Source organism: Galeopterus variegatus, unplaced genomic scaffold (genome assembly GCF_000696425.1).
Source record: "Galeopterus variegatus unplaced genomic scaffold, G_variegatus-3.0.2 Scaffold60, whole genome shotgun sequence".
Classification (NCBI taxonomy): Eukaryota; Metazoa; Chordata; class Mammalia; order Dermoptera; family Cynocephalidae; genus Galeopterus; species Galeopterus variegatus.
In genome coordinates, this window is record NW_007726171.1 from 880,471 (window position 1) to 898,484 (window position 18,014).

General features: G+C 39.3%; 1 protein-coding gene across 5 annotated transcripts in view; it reads right to left on the minus strand.

Moving 5' to 3' along the window:
* The window catches only part of CBX5 (chromobox homolog 5), a 48,914-nt gene that overhangs the window by 20,472 nt on the left and 10,428 nt on the right, over window positions 1–18,014 (minus strand). Inside the window, exons 1-4 of one of the 5 annotated variants that reach the window (XM_008576188.1) lie at window positions 12,832–13,042; window positions 10,950–11,128; window positions 4,176–4,362; window positions 945–1,045 (exon numbers count right to left, since the gene is read on the minus strand). In XM_008576188.1, coding sequence (XP_008574410.1) covers window positions 945–1,045; window positions 4,176–4,362; window positions 10,950–11,086 — 425 coding nt within the window. In that variant the 5' untranslated portion in view covers window positions 11,087–11,128; window positions 12,832–13,042. Of the gene's footprint in view, window positions 1–944; window positions 1,046–4,175; window positions 4,363–10,949; window positions 11,129–12,831; window positions 13,043–13,063; window positions 13,137–18,014 lie in introns of those variants that run through there. The other 4 variants (XM_008576182.1, XM_008576174.1, XM_008576194.1 and 1 more) reach the window with 4 other exon arrangements.

Consider the following 18,014-nt stretch of genomic DNA (forward strand, 5'->3'; position numbering starts at 1 on the left):
TCTTCCTGAGATGTGGACAAAGATAACTACCTCTTTTTCTAGAAAACTGAGATGTTTAATTCATAGAGGTAAGTATTATGGATGAGAAGAGGAAAGGGAAAACACACAGTTTAGAGCAGATACTCAAATTTTGACTATGGTGGAAAAAGCAAGTTAATATGTGAATATAAATCACAAGTAACACATATGGCTGAGCAGGAAAAAGCATCCAATACAGCTCCTTACTGCAGACAGAGTAGAGGGACTTTTCAAATATATGCTTCTGAGTAATTTACCAGCAGCATTCTAATCAGATAAAACATTAAACCTTTTGATTACACAAATTTTAGGGTAATTAGATTCCTTAGTGGCACTGTAGCTCGAACTATCTATGTATCAAAAGCCCAGAACACTTGGAAACAGACAGGTAGCAATAGCCACACCATAAATCACGCTGTCTTTAAGAAACAAATTGAGGGGAAGTACTTCGATTTCCTCTACGAGCCACTCTCTCTATTGGATGAAATAACTTGTGCTTTGGCCAGTATTAGGCTAAAGCTTTTTGCTGAGATTATTTTTCTTTTTTCAACATTCAGTGGTCTTGGCCCTCAGTGATGGTAGAAAGCCTCAATTCCTAACCCATGGTCACAGGTTCATGCTTGTAACAGTAAATGATTCAGAACCATGTAAACAAATAGTTAGGTCATGTATTTCTGTTTCCTACCTTAAGTTTATCTTTTTCTGATATGTGGACTACTATAATTTGGCTTAATACCAAAGCTTGAGAATTAATTCCATTCTGAACCATAATTCCTATTTAATACTGACAACTGGTATTGGTTAAGGATCCCTGACATTCCAAATTCTTAGTTTGGGCATACTCAGTCTTGCCACCCTATCTTCCATACGAATTTGAGTTACTGGCAAAGAAACACAACTCTAAAGTGAGATTCAATCTCTCTCACCATTTCATTAGGAACATCAAATCACCACAGGAATCTGTCGCCCCAATGATCTTTTCTGGTTCCAGTCCTCTCTCAAAGCCCCGAGCGATATCATTGCTCTGCTATAAACAGAAGATGAAGAAAGGTTACAGTTTGAAGAGAAAAAAAAAACTCCCTGTTTCTCAGGTCAATAAGGTAGAACCTAAGTTAGTATCATCTGATACCATTTCCGTCACCAATTCCGAAAAATTCTTAGAACTTAAGAAATGCAATACCAGGCCAGCCAGGGACAGTAATGCTAAGAGATATTCTTGCAAGATGACGTGGTTGCCCTTCCTGGTATTACTTCAAAAGACTAGAAGTGATTCTTAAAAGTCTTTAATATCTCATAAAATATTCCAAAATCATCATCTAGGAATTCCTCTGATCTCACTCAACCTGAATCTCCTTAATAATGACTACCCCTAAATTGTAGCTTCTGAGATGATAAACAAGTCCATTTTTACCCTAACTAAACCCTTTTTCATTTTATAAACTTCAAATATACCACCTCTCTCAATCTTTATTTTTTTAGACTTTTAGCTTACCTTAACACTGACCAATAATTTTAATACATCTTTTCACACAGTCATCTATATTTATGAAAGAAAAGAGGTAAGAATAATGCAAGGCTAATACTATAAAACAGCACATTTCAGAGATCACAAAAACCAATACTCATGCACTTGGATTGGAGAAGAGGCCCTGGGCTGTGCTTATCCCCTCCCAATGTAGATGAGTTGTTAGCTTTAAAAGGCAGAGCTAGACTGTGATTTTAAAAAAACCCAAAACCAAGGGCCGTCCCATGGCTCACTTGGGAGAGTGCGGTGCTGATAACACCAAGGCCACGGGTTCAGATCCCTATATAGGGATGGCCGGCTCAGCTCACTTGGGAGAGTGTGGTGCTGACAACACCAAGTCAAGGGTTAAGATCCCCTTACCAGTCATCTTTTGGGGAAAAAAAAAAGAAAAAAAATGTTATTATGGAAAATAATGCAAGCTTATTTTGCAGTAACACAAAAAAATATTTAGAAAGACTGTCCAAATGAACTAGATTTCTGATGTCTGATTTTCGTAATAAGATCTCTTTGATCTGATATTCAGCTTGCTTTCCTCTGAGAGAGATAAAGCAGTTAGGGTCCAGGTTGTCCCCAAAGATACCAGAACCCACAATAGGAAGGAAATTCCATGCATGAATCAAGGAGAGATACTGACTTTTAAAAACATAGCATATCTTTTGGGGGTGCTTAAGAAGAAGAGGTTCCCAGATGTGCACACAGCTGCTCACAGCTGGAATTCTAGTGCATGGACTTAGTCGTAAATCATAGCTGGCAGCTGAAAACAGTTTGCCACATAGGGAGGGAAGAGGGATGATGGAAGAAAAATGTTCAAGCTGCTGAAAAGGAGCCGAGGCAAGGAAAATGCTAAAAATCATCACACAGGCAGTAAAATCAGGCATAATGCCGACTAACAAATTTCTTCTGCAGTGGTCTAAAGAAAGAAATGTAATCCCCTCCTGCACATTTAAAACATACAATCACCTATCTTCCCAGCTGCCTACCTGACAGCCACTAGTACTGCTGAGAATGCTATTGGGGCCCCAGATGAACATTATGATGTAAGGGACATGTGGGGGTTGTTTTCAAGGTCGGCAGCTTTAGAACCTGGCCCAGGAATGAAACTCTGCAATGGCCAGTGGCTCAAAGCCAGATTCCTCAGATTGTTCTAAAAGGACAGAAACCCTAGGTGGAAGAAATACACACTTGGTCACAAATGGATAGTCAGAAGTCTTATGCTGCATTGTTTTTGCTCTCTTAGCTAGAAAATGAATCAAATGACAAAAGCCAGAATACAAAGACCTACTAAAAATTTTTTTAAAAGAAAAAGAAAAAATCTAGTCTTAGCTGCTTAAAAGAAGGAAAGCATTCTCAAATCCTTTATCAGTACAGTATATCATAATGATATACAGACCTCATCAGAATAAAGCAGTTTTTAAATTAGGTTGCGAAAACCAGAATTAAGCACAGAAACAAAGAGACAGACACAAATTAAGGGTCCACTTTCACCTGCAGCCTCCAATCTTTCACTCTCATTTCAATTCTTATTGGAAGGTTGGTCTCCCATTTTCTCTCCTATAGAGACCAGAAATCACTTGTGTAAGCCTTTATAAAACACTGATGCCTGGGCCCAACCCACAGAAATTCTAATTTAACTGGTCTGGGGTATATCTTGGGCACTGGAGACCAGGTGATCCTAATGTGCAGCCAGGGTTGAGAACTAATGCTCTAGAAAGATGGGATCCAAGAATGAAAATAAATAGGATGCTTGTGGCAGTGATGCTAGAAGATTCAGAAGTGGACTTATCCTTTTATTTTATTAAACTTTAAGTGTATGATACATCGCTCACCACAGAAAGCTTCATAACCTTGAAATAAATGAAAGTGGAAACTGGGGGGTGAGATGGGGTGTATGTGTTTGTGTGTACACGTGCAAATGGAAAAGATATAGATAAAAAAGAGAGAGGCAGGGAATATAGGGGGAAAAGGAGGGGCACTAACAGTGTTTATGCGAGTTACTTGAGAGCTAAAGATCAGAAGGATTAAAGCAACTGAATCAAACAAAAATTTCATAAATACACTTCTCAAACTGAATAGAAAGATTCAAAATGAATATGAAAACTACTTATTTGAAGTATGTAGAAATTATTAGGATCAAGAGAGAATATAAATGACATTGAACTATTCGCTTTAAAATGGCTAATTGTATATTATGTGAATTTCACCTCAATTTAAACAAAAAGGGAGAGAAGGGTTGAAAATAAGTGTTATTATTGGAAAGAAAGAAAAAAGGAAGTGAAGTGGTAAACATTTCAAAGCCTCTTTCCATCCTTACAAAATTTACCAAAGATCCTCCTCCCTCTCTAAGACAACTAAGTCTTCTATTTATGGAAAGGCAGAGAGTGGTTTAATGTTCTACAGAGATTTAATTTTGCCACCTTAATACAATTTAGTGGTCACAAATTACATTTCTCACTCAGCCAGGAGGGGGCGCTGTAATTAATCAACATACCTCCATGGAAGCTCTTCTGTTCAACAATTTACCCTTGCAGGTCCCTCCTTAGAAAAAAAATAACCAAAACAAGGTGCTTTTTTGGGGGGAGGGGGAGAACTGCAAAAAAAACAGTTTGTGGGGAAAAAAGGAAAGGAAGCTTACCTCTCTCTTTTTTTTGGACTTGATATCATCAGCACTGTTGGAGAAATTTGATTTTCTCTTGTTACTTTCTGACTTCTCCCTGGGTTTGTTATTTTCACCCTCCTTCATCTTCTTATACTTTTTCATAAACTCAGAAATTAGCTCAGGGCAATCCAAGTTTTTCTCAGGTTCCCAAGTATTGTGCTCCCTGGGCAAAAAAATGGAAAAAGAGGGAAAAAAGAATGAGGAAAAATCCAATGCCTTTTAAAAATAGGACAGCTAGGCAAAAAGGACAGAACCCCTATACTTAAAGGAGATAACAAATTTGATCCTAGATTTCTATCCAAGAGAAATAATAAAATACGTCTTGGGCCAGCCCGGTGGCTCACTCGGTAGAGTGTGGCGCTTGGGAGTGTGGCGGTGCTCCCGCCAAGGGTTCGGATCCCATATAGAGACTGGCCCGCTCACTGGTTGAGCGCGGTGTGGGCACAACACCATGGGGCACGACACCGTGGGTTGCGATCCCGTTGCCGGTCATGAAAAAAGACAAAAAGGGGGAAAAAATAATAATAATAAAATAAAATAAAATACGTCTATACAAAGACTTGTGCACAATTATTTAAAGCAGCATTTTAACAGCCCAAAACAGAAAACAAATTAAAATCACCATGAACTGATGAATGGATAAACAAATTGTGGTATATCCATACAATGAAATACGATTCAGCAGCAAAAAGAAACAAAATACTAATAAATACATGCTACAACTTGGAAGAACCTCTAAGTCATTATACTAAGTGAAAGAAACCAAACACAAGAGATTACACAACACAAGATGATTCCATTTATATGAAATGTCTAGGAAAGACAAATTTAGACAGACAGAAAGTAGATTGGTGGTTGCCTGGGGCTGAGGGTGGGAGTTGAGATTAACTACAACTGGGTTCAAGGGAATTTTGGGGGGCTATGGAAATGTTGTAAAAGCGGAGTGTGGTGATGGTTGTACAACTCTATAAAATATTTACTAAAAATCATTGAATTGTACAATTTCGATGGGTGAATTTTATTTTTGTTTTTTTATCCAAATTTGAATTCTGCTTTATAAGTGGCAAAATAGTGGGATTACATATAATCATCTGTGCAACTCCTGAAAAGGGGACAACCTAATAAAATCATGCACCCCCAGTTTACATTGTCTTAAATATGTTAACTCATATCTTGAAAAAATGCCAGCAAATCTTGGAGGACTGGAAATAGCTATTTAGAAAAAAAGGCAATATGGTCTTAAATAATAACAATAAAGGCAAACAGATGACGACAACTCAGAAGTTCAATCTGGGCTCAGATAGCTGAGGAGGAGAAAAAAAAAAGAAGTGCAATTTGGAGTGAATTATTTCAAGTGCTCTGGACTCAAGTCTACTGTTATTGGGTAGTCGAAATATATATTTTAAAACTTTTTTTTGTGGGGGTGCGGATGGCCAGTTCAGGGATATGAACCCTTGGCCTTGGTGTTACAACACTGTGCTCTAACCAACTGAGATAACCAGCCAGCCCCATTTTTATATTAATAAACAAAATAACTAATTGTAGTCTTGTACCACGTAGGGATGAGAAAGTGTTATGAAAAATGTATCATTAGGCAATTTCATCATTGTGTGAACATCACAGAGTATACTTACACAAACCTACATGGCCTAGTCCACTACACACTTATAAGATGTAAAATATACCCCAGATTCTGAAGTCTGAGCATGAAAAAAAATGTAAAATATCTCATTAGTAATTTTTACATTGAGTAACACTGAATGATGCTGTTGGTACCTATAGGGTTACATATACTTGATATTTATGTACTCTTCACTTGACATAGCATAATTAATTTGTCAGTTATGTTAAATTTTAGACTAAATTGAAATTTTCTTGCATGTGAATTTTTTATAAAGCAATTTATAGCTTTCCATGTTCGATTTTTTTCCCCCTTCATTACAGAGTATTTCCTGTTTGAGAAATGTATTTACCCACTGAAGTAGAGAGTCATCGTTTAAATTTTCCTCTTTAGGGCCGGCCCATGGCTCACTCGGGAGAGTGTGGTGCTGATAACACCAAGGCCCCAGGTTCGGATCCCATATAGGGATGACCGGTTTGCTCACTGGCTGAGCGTGGTGCTGACAACACCAAGTCAAGGGTTAAGATCCCCTTACCGGTCATCTTTAAAAAAAAAAAAAAATACTTCACTTTTCTTTAACGTAGCCACTAGAAAATTTTAAATCATATTATTATAGGGCCAGCCTGTGGCTCACATGGGAGAGAGTGGTGCTAATAACACCAGGGCCATGGGTTCAGAACCCTATATAGGGATGGCCGGTTGGCTCACTTGGGAGAGCATGGGGCTGACAACACCAAGTCAAGGGTTAAGATCCCCTTATCAGTCATCTTTTTAAAAATAAACAAATAAATAAACACACAAATAAATAAATGTATAAATATATAAATAAATAAAACCATATCATTATACTTCTATTGAACAGCACTGCTAGGTTATATGGTATAGCCATTATAATCTTACAGGACCACCACCATATAAGGGTATTTCAAAAAATTTGTGGAAAATTAGAATTAAAAGATAATATGAAGGGCCGGCCCGTGGCTCACTCGGGAGAGTGTGGTGCTGATAACACCAAGGCCCCAGGTTCGGATCCCATATAGGGATGACCGGTTTGCTCACTGGCTGAGCGTGGTGCTGACAACACCAAGTCAAGGGTTAAGATCCCCTTACGGGTCATCTTTAAAAAAAAAAAAAAAGATAATATGAAGATGGCGTGGTGCTGACAACACCAAGTCAAGGGTTAAGATCCCCTTACGGGTCATCTTTAAAAAAAAAAAAAAAGATAATATGAAGATGCTGACTGGTTAGCTCATTTGGTTACAGCATGGTGTAGTAACACCAAGTTCAAGGGTTCAGATCCTCTCACCGTACAGCCGCCACACAAGAAAAGATAATATGAATCTTTCCATGAACTTTTTGAAGTACCCTCATATATGTGGTCCATCCACCGAAATGTCATTGTATGGCACATGACTGTAATGTGTCTAACTAAACTTGGATCAAAGGAGTCCTATTACCAGGAAAATAAATAGTATTCTCAAAGTTGTTCTCTAGGGCTGGCCAATTAGCTCAGCTGGTTAGAAACAGAGCGTTGTAGCACTAAGGTCAAGGGTTTAGATCCCCATACTGGCCAGTGCCAAAAAAAAAAAAAAAAAAAATTGTTCTCTGGATTCCTGGCATGGGTTTTAGAAAACGAAAACCACCAACTACATCATAAGTTTATGGAATCAAAGCAAGAAATGTACGTACATAGGAAAAACTAGACCATGTATTCTCTTTACCTTTAGCCAGTGGCAGATGTTCTTCTGGTTATATATAGTAAGGACTAATTTATATTAAGTTACATCTGTAAATGTATCATAGAAGCAGCTTCCACAATCTCTCAGTTAACTTGGGAAAATTTTTTTTAATTTATGCACTACCCATTTTACATGTTATTGTTTTTTAAGCAAGGCATCTTTAGATGGGAATGGTTTAAAAACACACCGTAATAACCTGATTCAAATAGGAAGCAGAATGATGGAAAAATCTAAGCTATTTACTCTAGACCTAAACAACTTTCTACAAAAGGAGCTTAAGAATGAGATAAAATTTATTTCTAAATTATTTGAGCTAAGACTGGAAAGGAAAAGTCTCTCTTTTTTTCTTTTGACAGCTGACCGGTAACGGGAATCGAACCCTGCTCTAACCAACCGAGATAACGGGCAAAGTATCTCCTTTATATCCCTTCTCTCCACGGAAAAAAATTCCTACACACAAACCATAATTTACTATCCCAGAGGAAATTAAGGCACCCAAATCAAGATCTGTGCCAACACTATAACACAAGCAAGTAGACTTGGGGGAAGGGGAGAGTCTCTGTCAATAGTGAGGAAAGCCAGTCCTGTAATGGAACTATCCCTTTTCCTACCACTTTGGTACTGCTCTTTCTATTTCAACCAATTTTTCCCCAAAAGACAGCCTGGTATAATTTTAAAAGAGCCTGGGTTTTAGGGCTAAAGAAATCTAATGCTGGGTCCTTATTCCAGCAGTTAAAAGTTACATGATCTTCAGCAAATAACTTCACTAGCTTCCTCATCTGTAAACAGAAAATACCTCTAAAGGCTTTTATGAGAATTAAAGAGAACACAGGAAAGGGCCAACCCGTGGCTCACTTGGGCGAGTGTGGTGCTGAGAACACCAAGTCAAGGATTAAGATCTCCTTACTAGTCATCTTTTTTTTTTAAAAGAGAGCGTATGGGCCGGCCCATGGCTCACTCGGTAGAGTGCGGTGCTGATAACACCAAGGCCACGGGTTCGGATCACTGGCCGGTTCGCTCACTGGGTGAGCGTGGTGCTGACAACACCAAGTCAAGGGTTAAGATCCCCTTACCGGTCATCTTTTTAAAAAAATAAAAAATAAAAAAGAGAACGCAGGTAGATTCTGACCACTGCCTAGTGCATAGTAGGTACTTAGTTGTAGACAATGCTGAGTGGGGGAAAAATTTGTTCCATTCTTTTAAGAAATCCTAACAAAGTATGGACAAATGCTTAGTCTGTCTACCCCAAACCTTGTCTTTCCCCTTTTTATCTATGGTAAGGCACCAGTAGCTCAGAGAGAATTAATTTCAAGTACTTTTCAAACACCCAAGTACTTCCAGTGGTAATTCAATGGGCCCAATAAACACTCTCAAAATCTTTAGGTGTTATTTTAATTCCTATCTTATAGTGCTCTAGGTCTCTCAAACTCAATGGTTCTCATCTCTAGTGGAAATTGTGATACCACTCCTTTTTAGGAATATGGAGGGCATTTTCTTATTTTTTTAATTTGTGGAGGGCATTTTCTGATTGTTTTGCTACCTACATTTAGCACTCTGGGTGCTAAGGATGCTAAGCCCCCTGCAACGCATAAATTGTCCCACTTAAAATGTCAACAGTGCTCCAGACGAAAAACCTTGATTTATGCAATGAAATAACCTTTGGTATGTTCTGAAGGCTCTAGACTCATACCTTTATCCAAAGATATTGGCAAAACATTGGATCTTTTAGTATATTTAGGCCCAACACTTTAAAGCTGTGATGTCCAGTATGGTAACCACTATCCATTAAGTGCCTACTGAGCACTGAAATGTGGCTAGTCTGAACTGACATGTACTATAAGATGTAAAATATACCCCAGATTTTGAAGTTGTAGCACAAAAAAAATGTAAAATATCATGTTAATAATTTTTATATTGATTAATGTTGAAATAGTATTTGAGATATATTATTAAAATTAATTTCACTTTTTTAATGTGACCACTAGAAAATTTAAAAGTATATCATTATACTTCTATTGGGTAGCACTGCTCTGAGAAGCTTAGCTCACTGGGTTCTGAGAAATCCATTTTTTGATTACAAAGCCTAGTATTTCACATCAAGCTACTACTTCTGTGCTTCAATATGTGCCTTTTCCTATTTGTTCCAAAGAAAAGAATAATCTACTTTAGCATTTCAGCATAAAAATTAGTTACTGCTTAACTGAGATTTAAGTCAATACCAATATCGTCCTTATAGCTCACTAACTTAAAGGGATAGATGGACGTATATTAAAATACTAATTATAGGGCAAAATGTTAATTATAGGGCCGGCCCGTGGCTCACTCGGGAGAGTGTAGTACTGATAATCTCACTGGGTGAGCGTGGTGCTGACAACACCAAGTCAAGAGTTAAGATCCCCTTACCGGTCATCTTTAAAAAAAAAAAAAAAAGTTGATATAATACACAATGAGTTATGGGAAAATAGTACTGTCATATATTACTGGTGGGATTGTATTTGGTACACCCTCTTTGGAGGGTAATTTGGTAATACCTATCAAAAAGATTTATGTTCAGGCCGGTCCCGTGGCTTACTCGGGAGAGTGCGGTGCTGACAACACCAAGGCCACGGGTTCGGATCCTATATAGGAATGGCCGGTTTGCTCACTGGGTGAGCGTGGTGCTGACAACACCAAGTCAAGGGTTAAAATCCCCTTACCGGTCATCTTTAAAAAAAAAAAAAAAAAATTGTTAATTATAAAAACTAGGTGGTGTGTATTTGGGCATTCACACTAAAATTTTTTCACCTTAGCTCTATGTTTGAAATTTTTAAAAATAAAATGTTGGAAGACAAATGTGGCCTCAGTCTCTCACTAAGATAGGTACTTCACTTTGGCATACTTCTGAGATCCAGTTTTGGAGAACTATGGGCTGTGTGATCAACTTTTTTTTCTTTGCTTAAATGTATACATTTTAGCTTAATTGTATCCAAAACAGTAACAGTTTATACTTAAAATGAGTTATGTGTCAGGCTCTGTACCTCCACCCAACCCTATGGTAAGTACTATTTCTTATCCCAATTTTACCTTAGAGAAAAAAAAGACTAAGGAAATTAGCCAAGGCCATCCAGCTTATATCATAAGTGGTGGAGCAAGAATCTGGACCCAGGTGAAACAGCTCCCCAATCTGCTCCTAAGCAATTCATTATACTGCCTCTCAAAAGTAGTATGTTTAGAACATCAGCCCCATGTCGGGGGAGACTTTTTCTAGTTTACTGCTGTGTCTTCTGACTCTTAGGACAAGTATACAGATGGGGGAAAGAAAAAGACAATAAAGATGGCTGTGATTCATGGGGAAACAAACCAAAGGTGTCTACCTCTGCAGGGTCCTAAAGCCTGAAAAAAGGCACTTACTCAGAAAAGCCTTTCCACTTCAGAAGATATTCCACCTGCCCCTTAACCACACGCCTGTCTAGCACCTTCTCCACAACGTACTCCTCCTCATCCTCTGAAGAAGAACTGTCAGCTGTCCGCTTGGTTTTCTTTCCCATGTCGCACACTGCTCCACCTGAAGGACTAAGGCCACCAGGTTCCTGCAAAGAGAAAGGACAAAATGGTTAGAATCCATGTGAGGAGTTAAAAACTTTCCATATCTTCTTGATGGGATGGAGGGGCTATAATACAAAGTTGCCATATACCCTTGTCTTGTGGGTCTCAAATCCTTCTATAGACGAGTCCTAAGAACTTAATTAAAAAATTGGGGTTAGCGTGTTAGCTCACTTAGTTAGAGTGCAGTGTTGGTGTTCCAAGGTCAAGAGTTCAGATCCCTGTATTTACCAGCAGCCAACAATAACAAAAAAATGGGTCAATCCTCACAAACCCAACTATAACCTTCTCTTCAGCTAAACAGACCAAAATTATTAGACGGCGCAATTGTCTAACTCCTCCAATTTCAGATTCCAAAAGCCAAGTAGGGTGGTATGTTACTCCTGGCTACTTTGGAACTGTTTACAAGCCAGAAACTGAAAGAGAAATGTGGAAAACCTACAGTTAGATGAACCAGGATAGAATTAAAACCTTTTTTCCAAGGTAAATAAGGTTCTTTATAAAAATGAAAAAAGAAAAGCCACCAACCAAAATGTAACTTTTCTCTGCCCTGAGCATCTTGACCAGTCTCTTAGCAGCACAAAAAAGGCCTGCTCAGGCATCTTTCACCACATTTTCAGTGACTCGGTACATTTCCCTTAAACAAATTGAGCTTTTCCCTTCAGAGAATCCATCAGCTCACAAAAGCAAGGCTGATATTTCAAGCACACTAAGCTTCCTTTTTAACATGCTCATTTGGGGATGATAGGGAGGCAGGAAGGAGAAAAAGTTTTTCAGTTCTAAAATTCAAAATTAGTCACTGGATTGTTCAGTAATTCCCTAAGTTCAACCAACCCAAATAGTTAAGGAGGTACCTCTCCTTAACTAGAGTTGACTTTGGGCCAAAGGAAGAGGAGGAGGAAAAACAAGTCTGGCCCCAGACTCAGCATCAACATGAAGCCACCTCAAAACACAGAGGAACCATTCATAGGCCCAAGGAAAACTGAAGCAAGGCAACACAAATGGAAATTGAGTTAAGCTCAGAAATATGCACATCAGGGGCTACTCAAGAGAGAATCTAGTTTTTTAAACTCCCACGTTGTTGTTACCATAATCATTTTTAAGAATTCTTCCTTAACCATGCCAAATGGTGCCTACAGTCTGGATTATAGAGTAGTAGGAATTGTTTTCTTAGCTGAACTCCATTTTTATTTCGCTGTGCTCTCTAAAGATGTTTTTCAGCACTGTAAAATATTTCCATCCTGACCAGAAAACCACTCCCAGAAATAGGGAGAGCCACTACTAATTTCAGAATTATGTTTAAGTCAAGTAGGATAAAAAGTCACACTTATCAATTCATTTAAAACTAGCAAAATTTAAGAAATTATTACAAGAATACATAGTTGGAAACCATATCTCCAAAACTTACTAGCCATAGGTCTGAACACCTATAAAATTGCCTGTACTCATTATTGCCCTATAATAAAACCACATTTTCATTAACATACTTTATTTGAAAGACAGAGTAGTGGAAGAACAGAGCGTAGGTAGGGGGTTTTAAGATAATTTTTCCATTTATTTAGAAGAGAATCCTAAGCTTCAAGAAAATATATCTGATTTGGTTTATTTAAAATAAAAACAGCCTCCAACCTCACCAGAGACAGGAAATGTCATATTCCAGGGAGAGTACCCCACCCCCACCCCCACTCACCTTGGAATTTCCGGGAGCTGAGCAGTTTAGGTCAGAGCGCTGGGGTTAAAACCAGCCCCATGTTAGATGCATGCAGTTAAGCATTGTGGCTATGGCCTCCCCTGCCTCACCAGTAAAAACAGGATTTACATATGTGTTCTTCAGTTTGAGGAAAGAGGAAAATCTCCCTTACTTCATGCAGAAGAGGAGCCCCAAAGGTAGAAGATGAATGGGGGTTCCCTCCTTTACCTACCGGATCGCCCCAGTTCTTTCTTTCCCTCTGGGCTAACAGGAGGGGCCTCCCCTCCCAGGTCTGGGGCTTGGCGGGCTGGCAGCTCCCCCGCCCCCACCCAGCTGCCTGGGCGCCACTGCGCAGCTGTCCCAGTCCGTTGCCATGGCAACTGGCAGCAGTACTAGACTAAGGGGGAGAGGCAAATGGAAAAGTTAAAAGGCTTAACTTTCCTTTTCAGTGAAGACTGGGTGGAGAAGCTGGAAGGTACCTCCCTTGGCCTCAAGGCTAAGGCATGCAGAGCTCAAGGGAATTGGTTCTTGCTTTTCAAATCCAGAATTTATGCTTATTCCTCTAAGAGCACTCTGAATTAATAAACAGCATTTTAAGATCTAACAAGATTACAGCTTAACTCGGAGGGGGAGGGGAAAGGCTATGTCCTTCTACAACAGGAGCTGTACAAACCTCCCATCCCCTAATCCAGCCCACCAGTGCACTTTGGACAAGGCCTTTTCTACCATCTGTCAGTGAACAGTTAATTAAAATTGCTTGAGGCGGTGGGGAATAACAGGAAAGGGAGGAGGGGGCATATTTTAAAGATACAACTTTCCTTCTTTCTGAGGATTACTAGATACAGAAATAGAATCCAGAGGCTTGAAGGACTACTAAAAGAACCTTTCAAATGAAATTATAGGTGGAAAAAAAAATTTAATGCCTTAATTAAAAAAAATTTTAAAAAAGGGGAGAGCAGTTCGGCCACAGTCATTTCTGTTAAATTAAAATCATTTCTTCTCATTAGTTCCTGTAATGTTATGTTAGGAAACAAACAGATTCCTTAATAATTTCTCAATAATACCTACCTGATATGTTATTAATACACAACTCCCTATATATCAATAATCCCTAATACTTAGGAAAAGGAGGATCGAGATAAAGAAATACTTAGAGACTTGAAGTTCCATAAATTTTTCTTTTTCCTGGCTCTAAAGAACATTTTGGAGAGCTCCAAAACCCTACTCTGCTTTACAGATATGGGAACTTTGGAGCCAGAGGTTGCTGCCATAGAAAAGGAAAAAGGGACAATCAAAAGCAAAGAACAGGACTGAAGAAAAAGCAGAGAATGGTTACTACTTTGATTGTCAATCAAAAGAAACCATATGAAAGCAAAGTAGAAATGTTTTAATTACTGGGGATTTCCTCAAATTTGAATGGACCTCTCAGGAAACCTGAGTAAAACTCTTTTCAACTCTTACCTTTATTTTTTTGTTTAAACTTTTCATAATTAAGAGATATGAAAACAATGCCAAAGAAATTAAAACAGGGTCCTGATTTTGTGATTAACTTGCCATGTGTGAACTTGAGTAAATTTTAGATTTAATCCCGGAATCATTAAAACAGGCCAAATAAATTCTCATTGCCTATTTCCTAGGAAAGAAGTGAGTTTATGTTGAAATGAAAGAGCTATTAAGTCCTCCAAAGAGAACCTTATGTAAAAATATGTTAGGGCCAAATACAACTGCAGAAAGAAATATGTGACCTTCCAAATTCCTAAGCTGGTAAACCATATCACATGCAGTAATGCCTCCAGCTCAATATGTTAGTAGACAGCAAGGAGGAACAGTATCTTTGTTAAGTAGGTGCTAGAAAACTAATAAACCTTCAGAGAACAGGGTAGGTATGTTCTCTCTCAAGGGTAAAAATATACATATTCTGGGGCCGGCCGGTGGCGCACTGCTACAGTGCGCCACTTGAGAGCGCGGCGGCGCTCTCGTCGAGGGTTCGGATCCCACATACAGACCGGTTCCCACTCACTGGCTGAGCGAGGTGCGGGCGCAGCACCGAGGGTTGCGATCCCGTTGCCGGACACGAAAAAAGACAAAAAGGAAAAAAAAAAAACATATTCTTACTCCTTAAAGCTCAGGAAAGCACTGGAGATGGCAGAATGAAAAGACTAATAGTAAGTCTGTGAAAAAATAAAAGGCAGGAAAGAACTAACATTTTGGTGAAAGTTTTCATAGAAAGAAACAAAAATATTCTGGTGTGCACCTCTCCCGCTAAAACTTCAGGAAATAAAGATTCATATCAATTCCCTCCTTCATACCCTTAAGGACTGCCTAAAGGGCACATGGGCTGAGGTCCCTTTCTCTTTGGGAAATGGGTTTTATAACAGCTGACAAATCGAATTGGGCCTCATGCCAGGAGTTGGAGTCCAACCATAATATTCTTTAAAGAATGGCATGCAATTGTCTTGTAAATCTCCTGGACAGTCGCAGATCAGAAGCTGGCAAGGATGACGACACAGTTCTGATGGAATGTGTCTTATCTTAACCTTGAAGTTACAGATCTGCTCAGGAGCAGCAGTAAGAAATGAGAAATGCACTCAGACATTGGAGGGGACATAATTCTCTTTTAGACAGTGCGACCCAGTGTATTAGGGTCAAATGAAACACAAAGCCAGATGGACAATTTAAGGGCTAGAGCCTGGACCAGATAAAGCATCATGACTGGTGGTTCACACTGAGCCTGGGAGGAGGGAGTGTTCCAGTATGAGAAATGAGACATGGCTGGCAGGATGATCGAGTGATTAAGGCAGAATCCTGATACCATGACAGAGGAAGAGAGGATGAGCCTCTGAGCGCAACCTTATCCTTGTGGAAATCTCCATGTGAAGGGGTGAGCAGCTTCTTAAGTTTCTAGTCTTTCAGGCATAATAGTTTTCAGCCGTCTCTTGAATATAAATAGGACTCTCTGATAAAGGTATCGACAAACTATAGATGGCAGCAACTAAAGACCATAAGGACACAAGAAAAGAACAGGCCCCAACAACCTTCCATATCAACAATGCAAGGCAAATTTACCCTACAGGTCTCTGAATACTGGGGAAAACAGCTAAATCAGGGATCTGGTGAGAAGTCAGCCTTGGAAAAACATCAAAGAACTTTGTAGTCAAGCACAGTAAGAACCCACATTCCAAGCTGCTGACAGGGGACTTGTTTAACAGATAAATCTACAAAAAAAAAAAAAAAAGACAAGGTGAAGAGGTAAAGCAGAAAGAAGAAAGGGGGAAAATTTTCACACATTATGCAGGTAAAAGAAAAAAGTTTAAAAATTGTCAGTCCCCAGCAATTACAGAGGAGGCATTACAAGAAATGTGGGATTCAGAAGACCAAAGCATTAGTCAATCCCGGAACCACAAAACCACCTGCACAGAGCCCCTGGTATCTGTCTGTCTGTCTGCCTTGCCCAGTTCAGGCTCTCCTCTAGTCTCTACAGTTCACTACTTTTCACCAGCTGTCCTGACGGCTGTTCTTAGATATTGGTAATAGCATATTTTATTTTCATCTGCACTTAAGAGCAAAGTACCTTTAATGCAATTCGAGATCTTTACTCTAAGCTTTCTTTCTATTGTTTAAAAAAAGACAAAAACTAATTGGTAAGCTGCCTCACGGAACTACCCACCAAATTACTTGGAAGCAGAAATCAGACCAAATGTCAAAATGCTTAATCTAGCTGGCCAGTTAATTTATTTAGTTAGAATGCTAGCCTTACAACACCAAGGTCACAGGTTCAGATCCCACTACTGGCCAACTGCAACAAAATAAAACAAAACTTAATTAATGAGCTCTCTCTTCATGTTAGAGATTTTTTTTTTTTTCCTTTTTGTCTTTTTTTTTTTACTGACTGGTAACGGGATTGCAACCCTCGGTGTCGCGCCCGTACTGGGGACCGGCAACGGGATCGCAACCCTCGGTGTTGCGCCCACACCGCACTCAGCCAGTGAGCGGAACTGGTCTCCACATGGGATCCGAACCCTCAGCGGGAGCGCCACCGCGCTCCCAAGTGGCGCACTCTCCAGCACGCCACCAGGCCGGCACCATGTTAGAGTTTTAATATAAATTCTATAAGTCCACTCAGTAGGCAAAATCCTCCAGAAAGAAAGTCAGGGCTAAAGAGCTGAGAAAGGGAAGGGAACATGCAAAACTCCCTATCATATTGATTAATTAAATATGCCACTGATGAGTGGCTTCAGTTGGCCCAGGCTGGAAAAATTCCCATTTTTCCCCTAAGGCCCTTGGGAAAGTTAGTGGCTTAGGTGAAGATCAAATTGTCAGCTACAGCACTGTCTTCAAGGCGTCATCTATAGAGTCTTATTGCAGAAAATAAAACAGATAAAAATAAACCAAATTTACAGAATCTATGTTCTTTGCCGTTTATGGATCTTGAAGTAATAATGGTCTTAGGTATGTAACACAAACAACATAAAACTAAAATACCCACTATAAAGATGTTTTCTTGTACCGGATTTATGATTTCCAAAGTATTAGCCATGTGGCATTTTAACAAAAACAGCAGAGAGATGCACATTACAGCTGTCCTGGCTGTCTCAGGTTTTGTTAAATGGTCTGATAACTATCACTCCACCTCCACCAAAAGCCCATGAGCACCCAATTCTAGAGGAGTTAAAAGCTTTTTAAATGTCTATTTAAGAGACTGGATTATGAAAGAGTTGAGGAGGAAGATTAACTGTGGTCGTTAACACCCCCATCATTAACAAGCCACATATAGACAACACAAACTTTATTAATAGAGAGGAGTGTGGAGAGAGGAAATGCTCTCCCTTTGGCTTGCACAGTTCCAGTTCATGATCCTTTAAAAATCAGGCCAAGTCACTGCTCCAACCAGCCACAGAACTATTCTGGGGCAAACTATCCTGTTTGTTGATAATCTAAGCCTCCTGCTACAGAGAGCAAGGGAGTAAAGAACCTTTTGTTCTCTTTGATTAAAACATATATATATCATAAGTGGAGATAAAGGCTGCCTTATAAATTCCATTTGGCTGTACATCCCCCAAGCTCTGACCACCATTATAATATAAATGAATGTGGAGCTGGCTGGTTAGCTCAGTTGGTTAGAGCACAGTGTTGGTTTGGATCCCCATACTGGCAAGCGACCAACCCCCCCCCCCCCCCCCCCA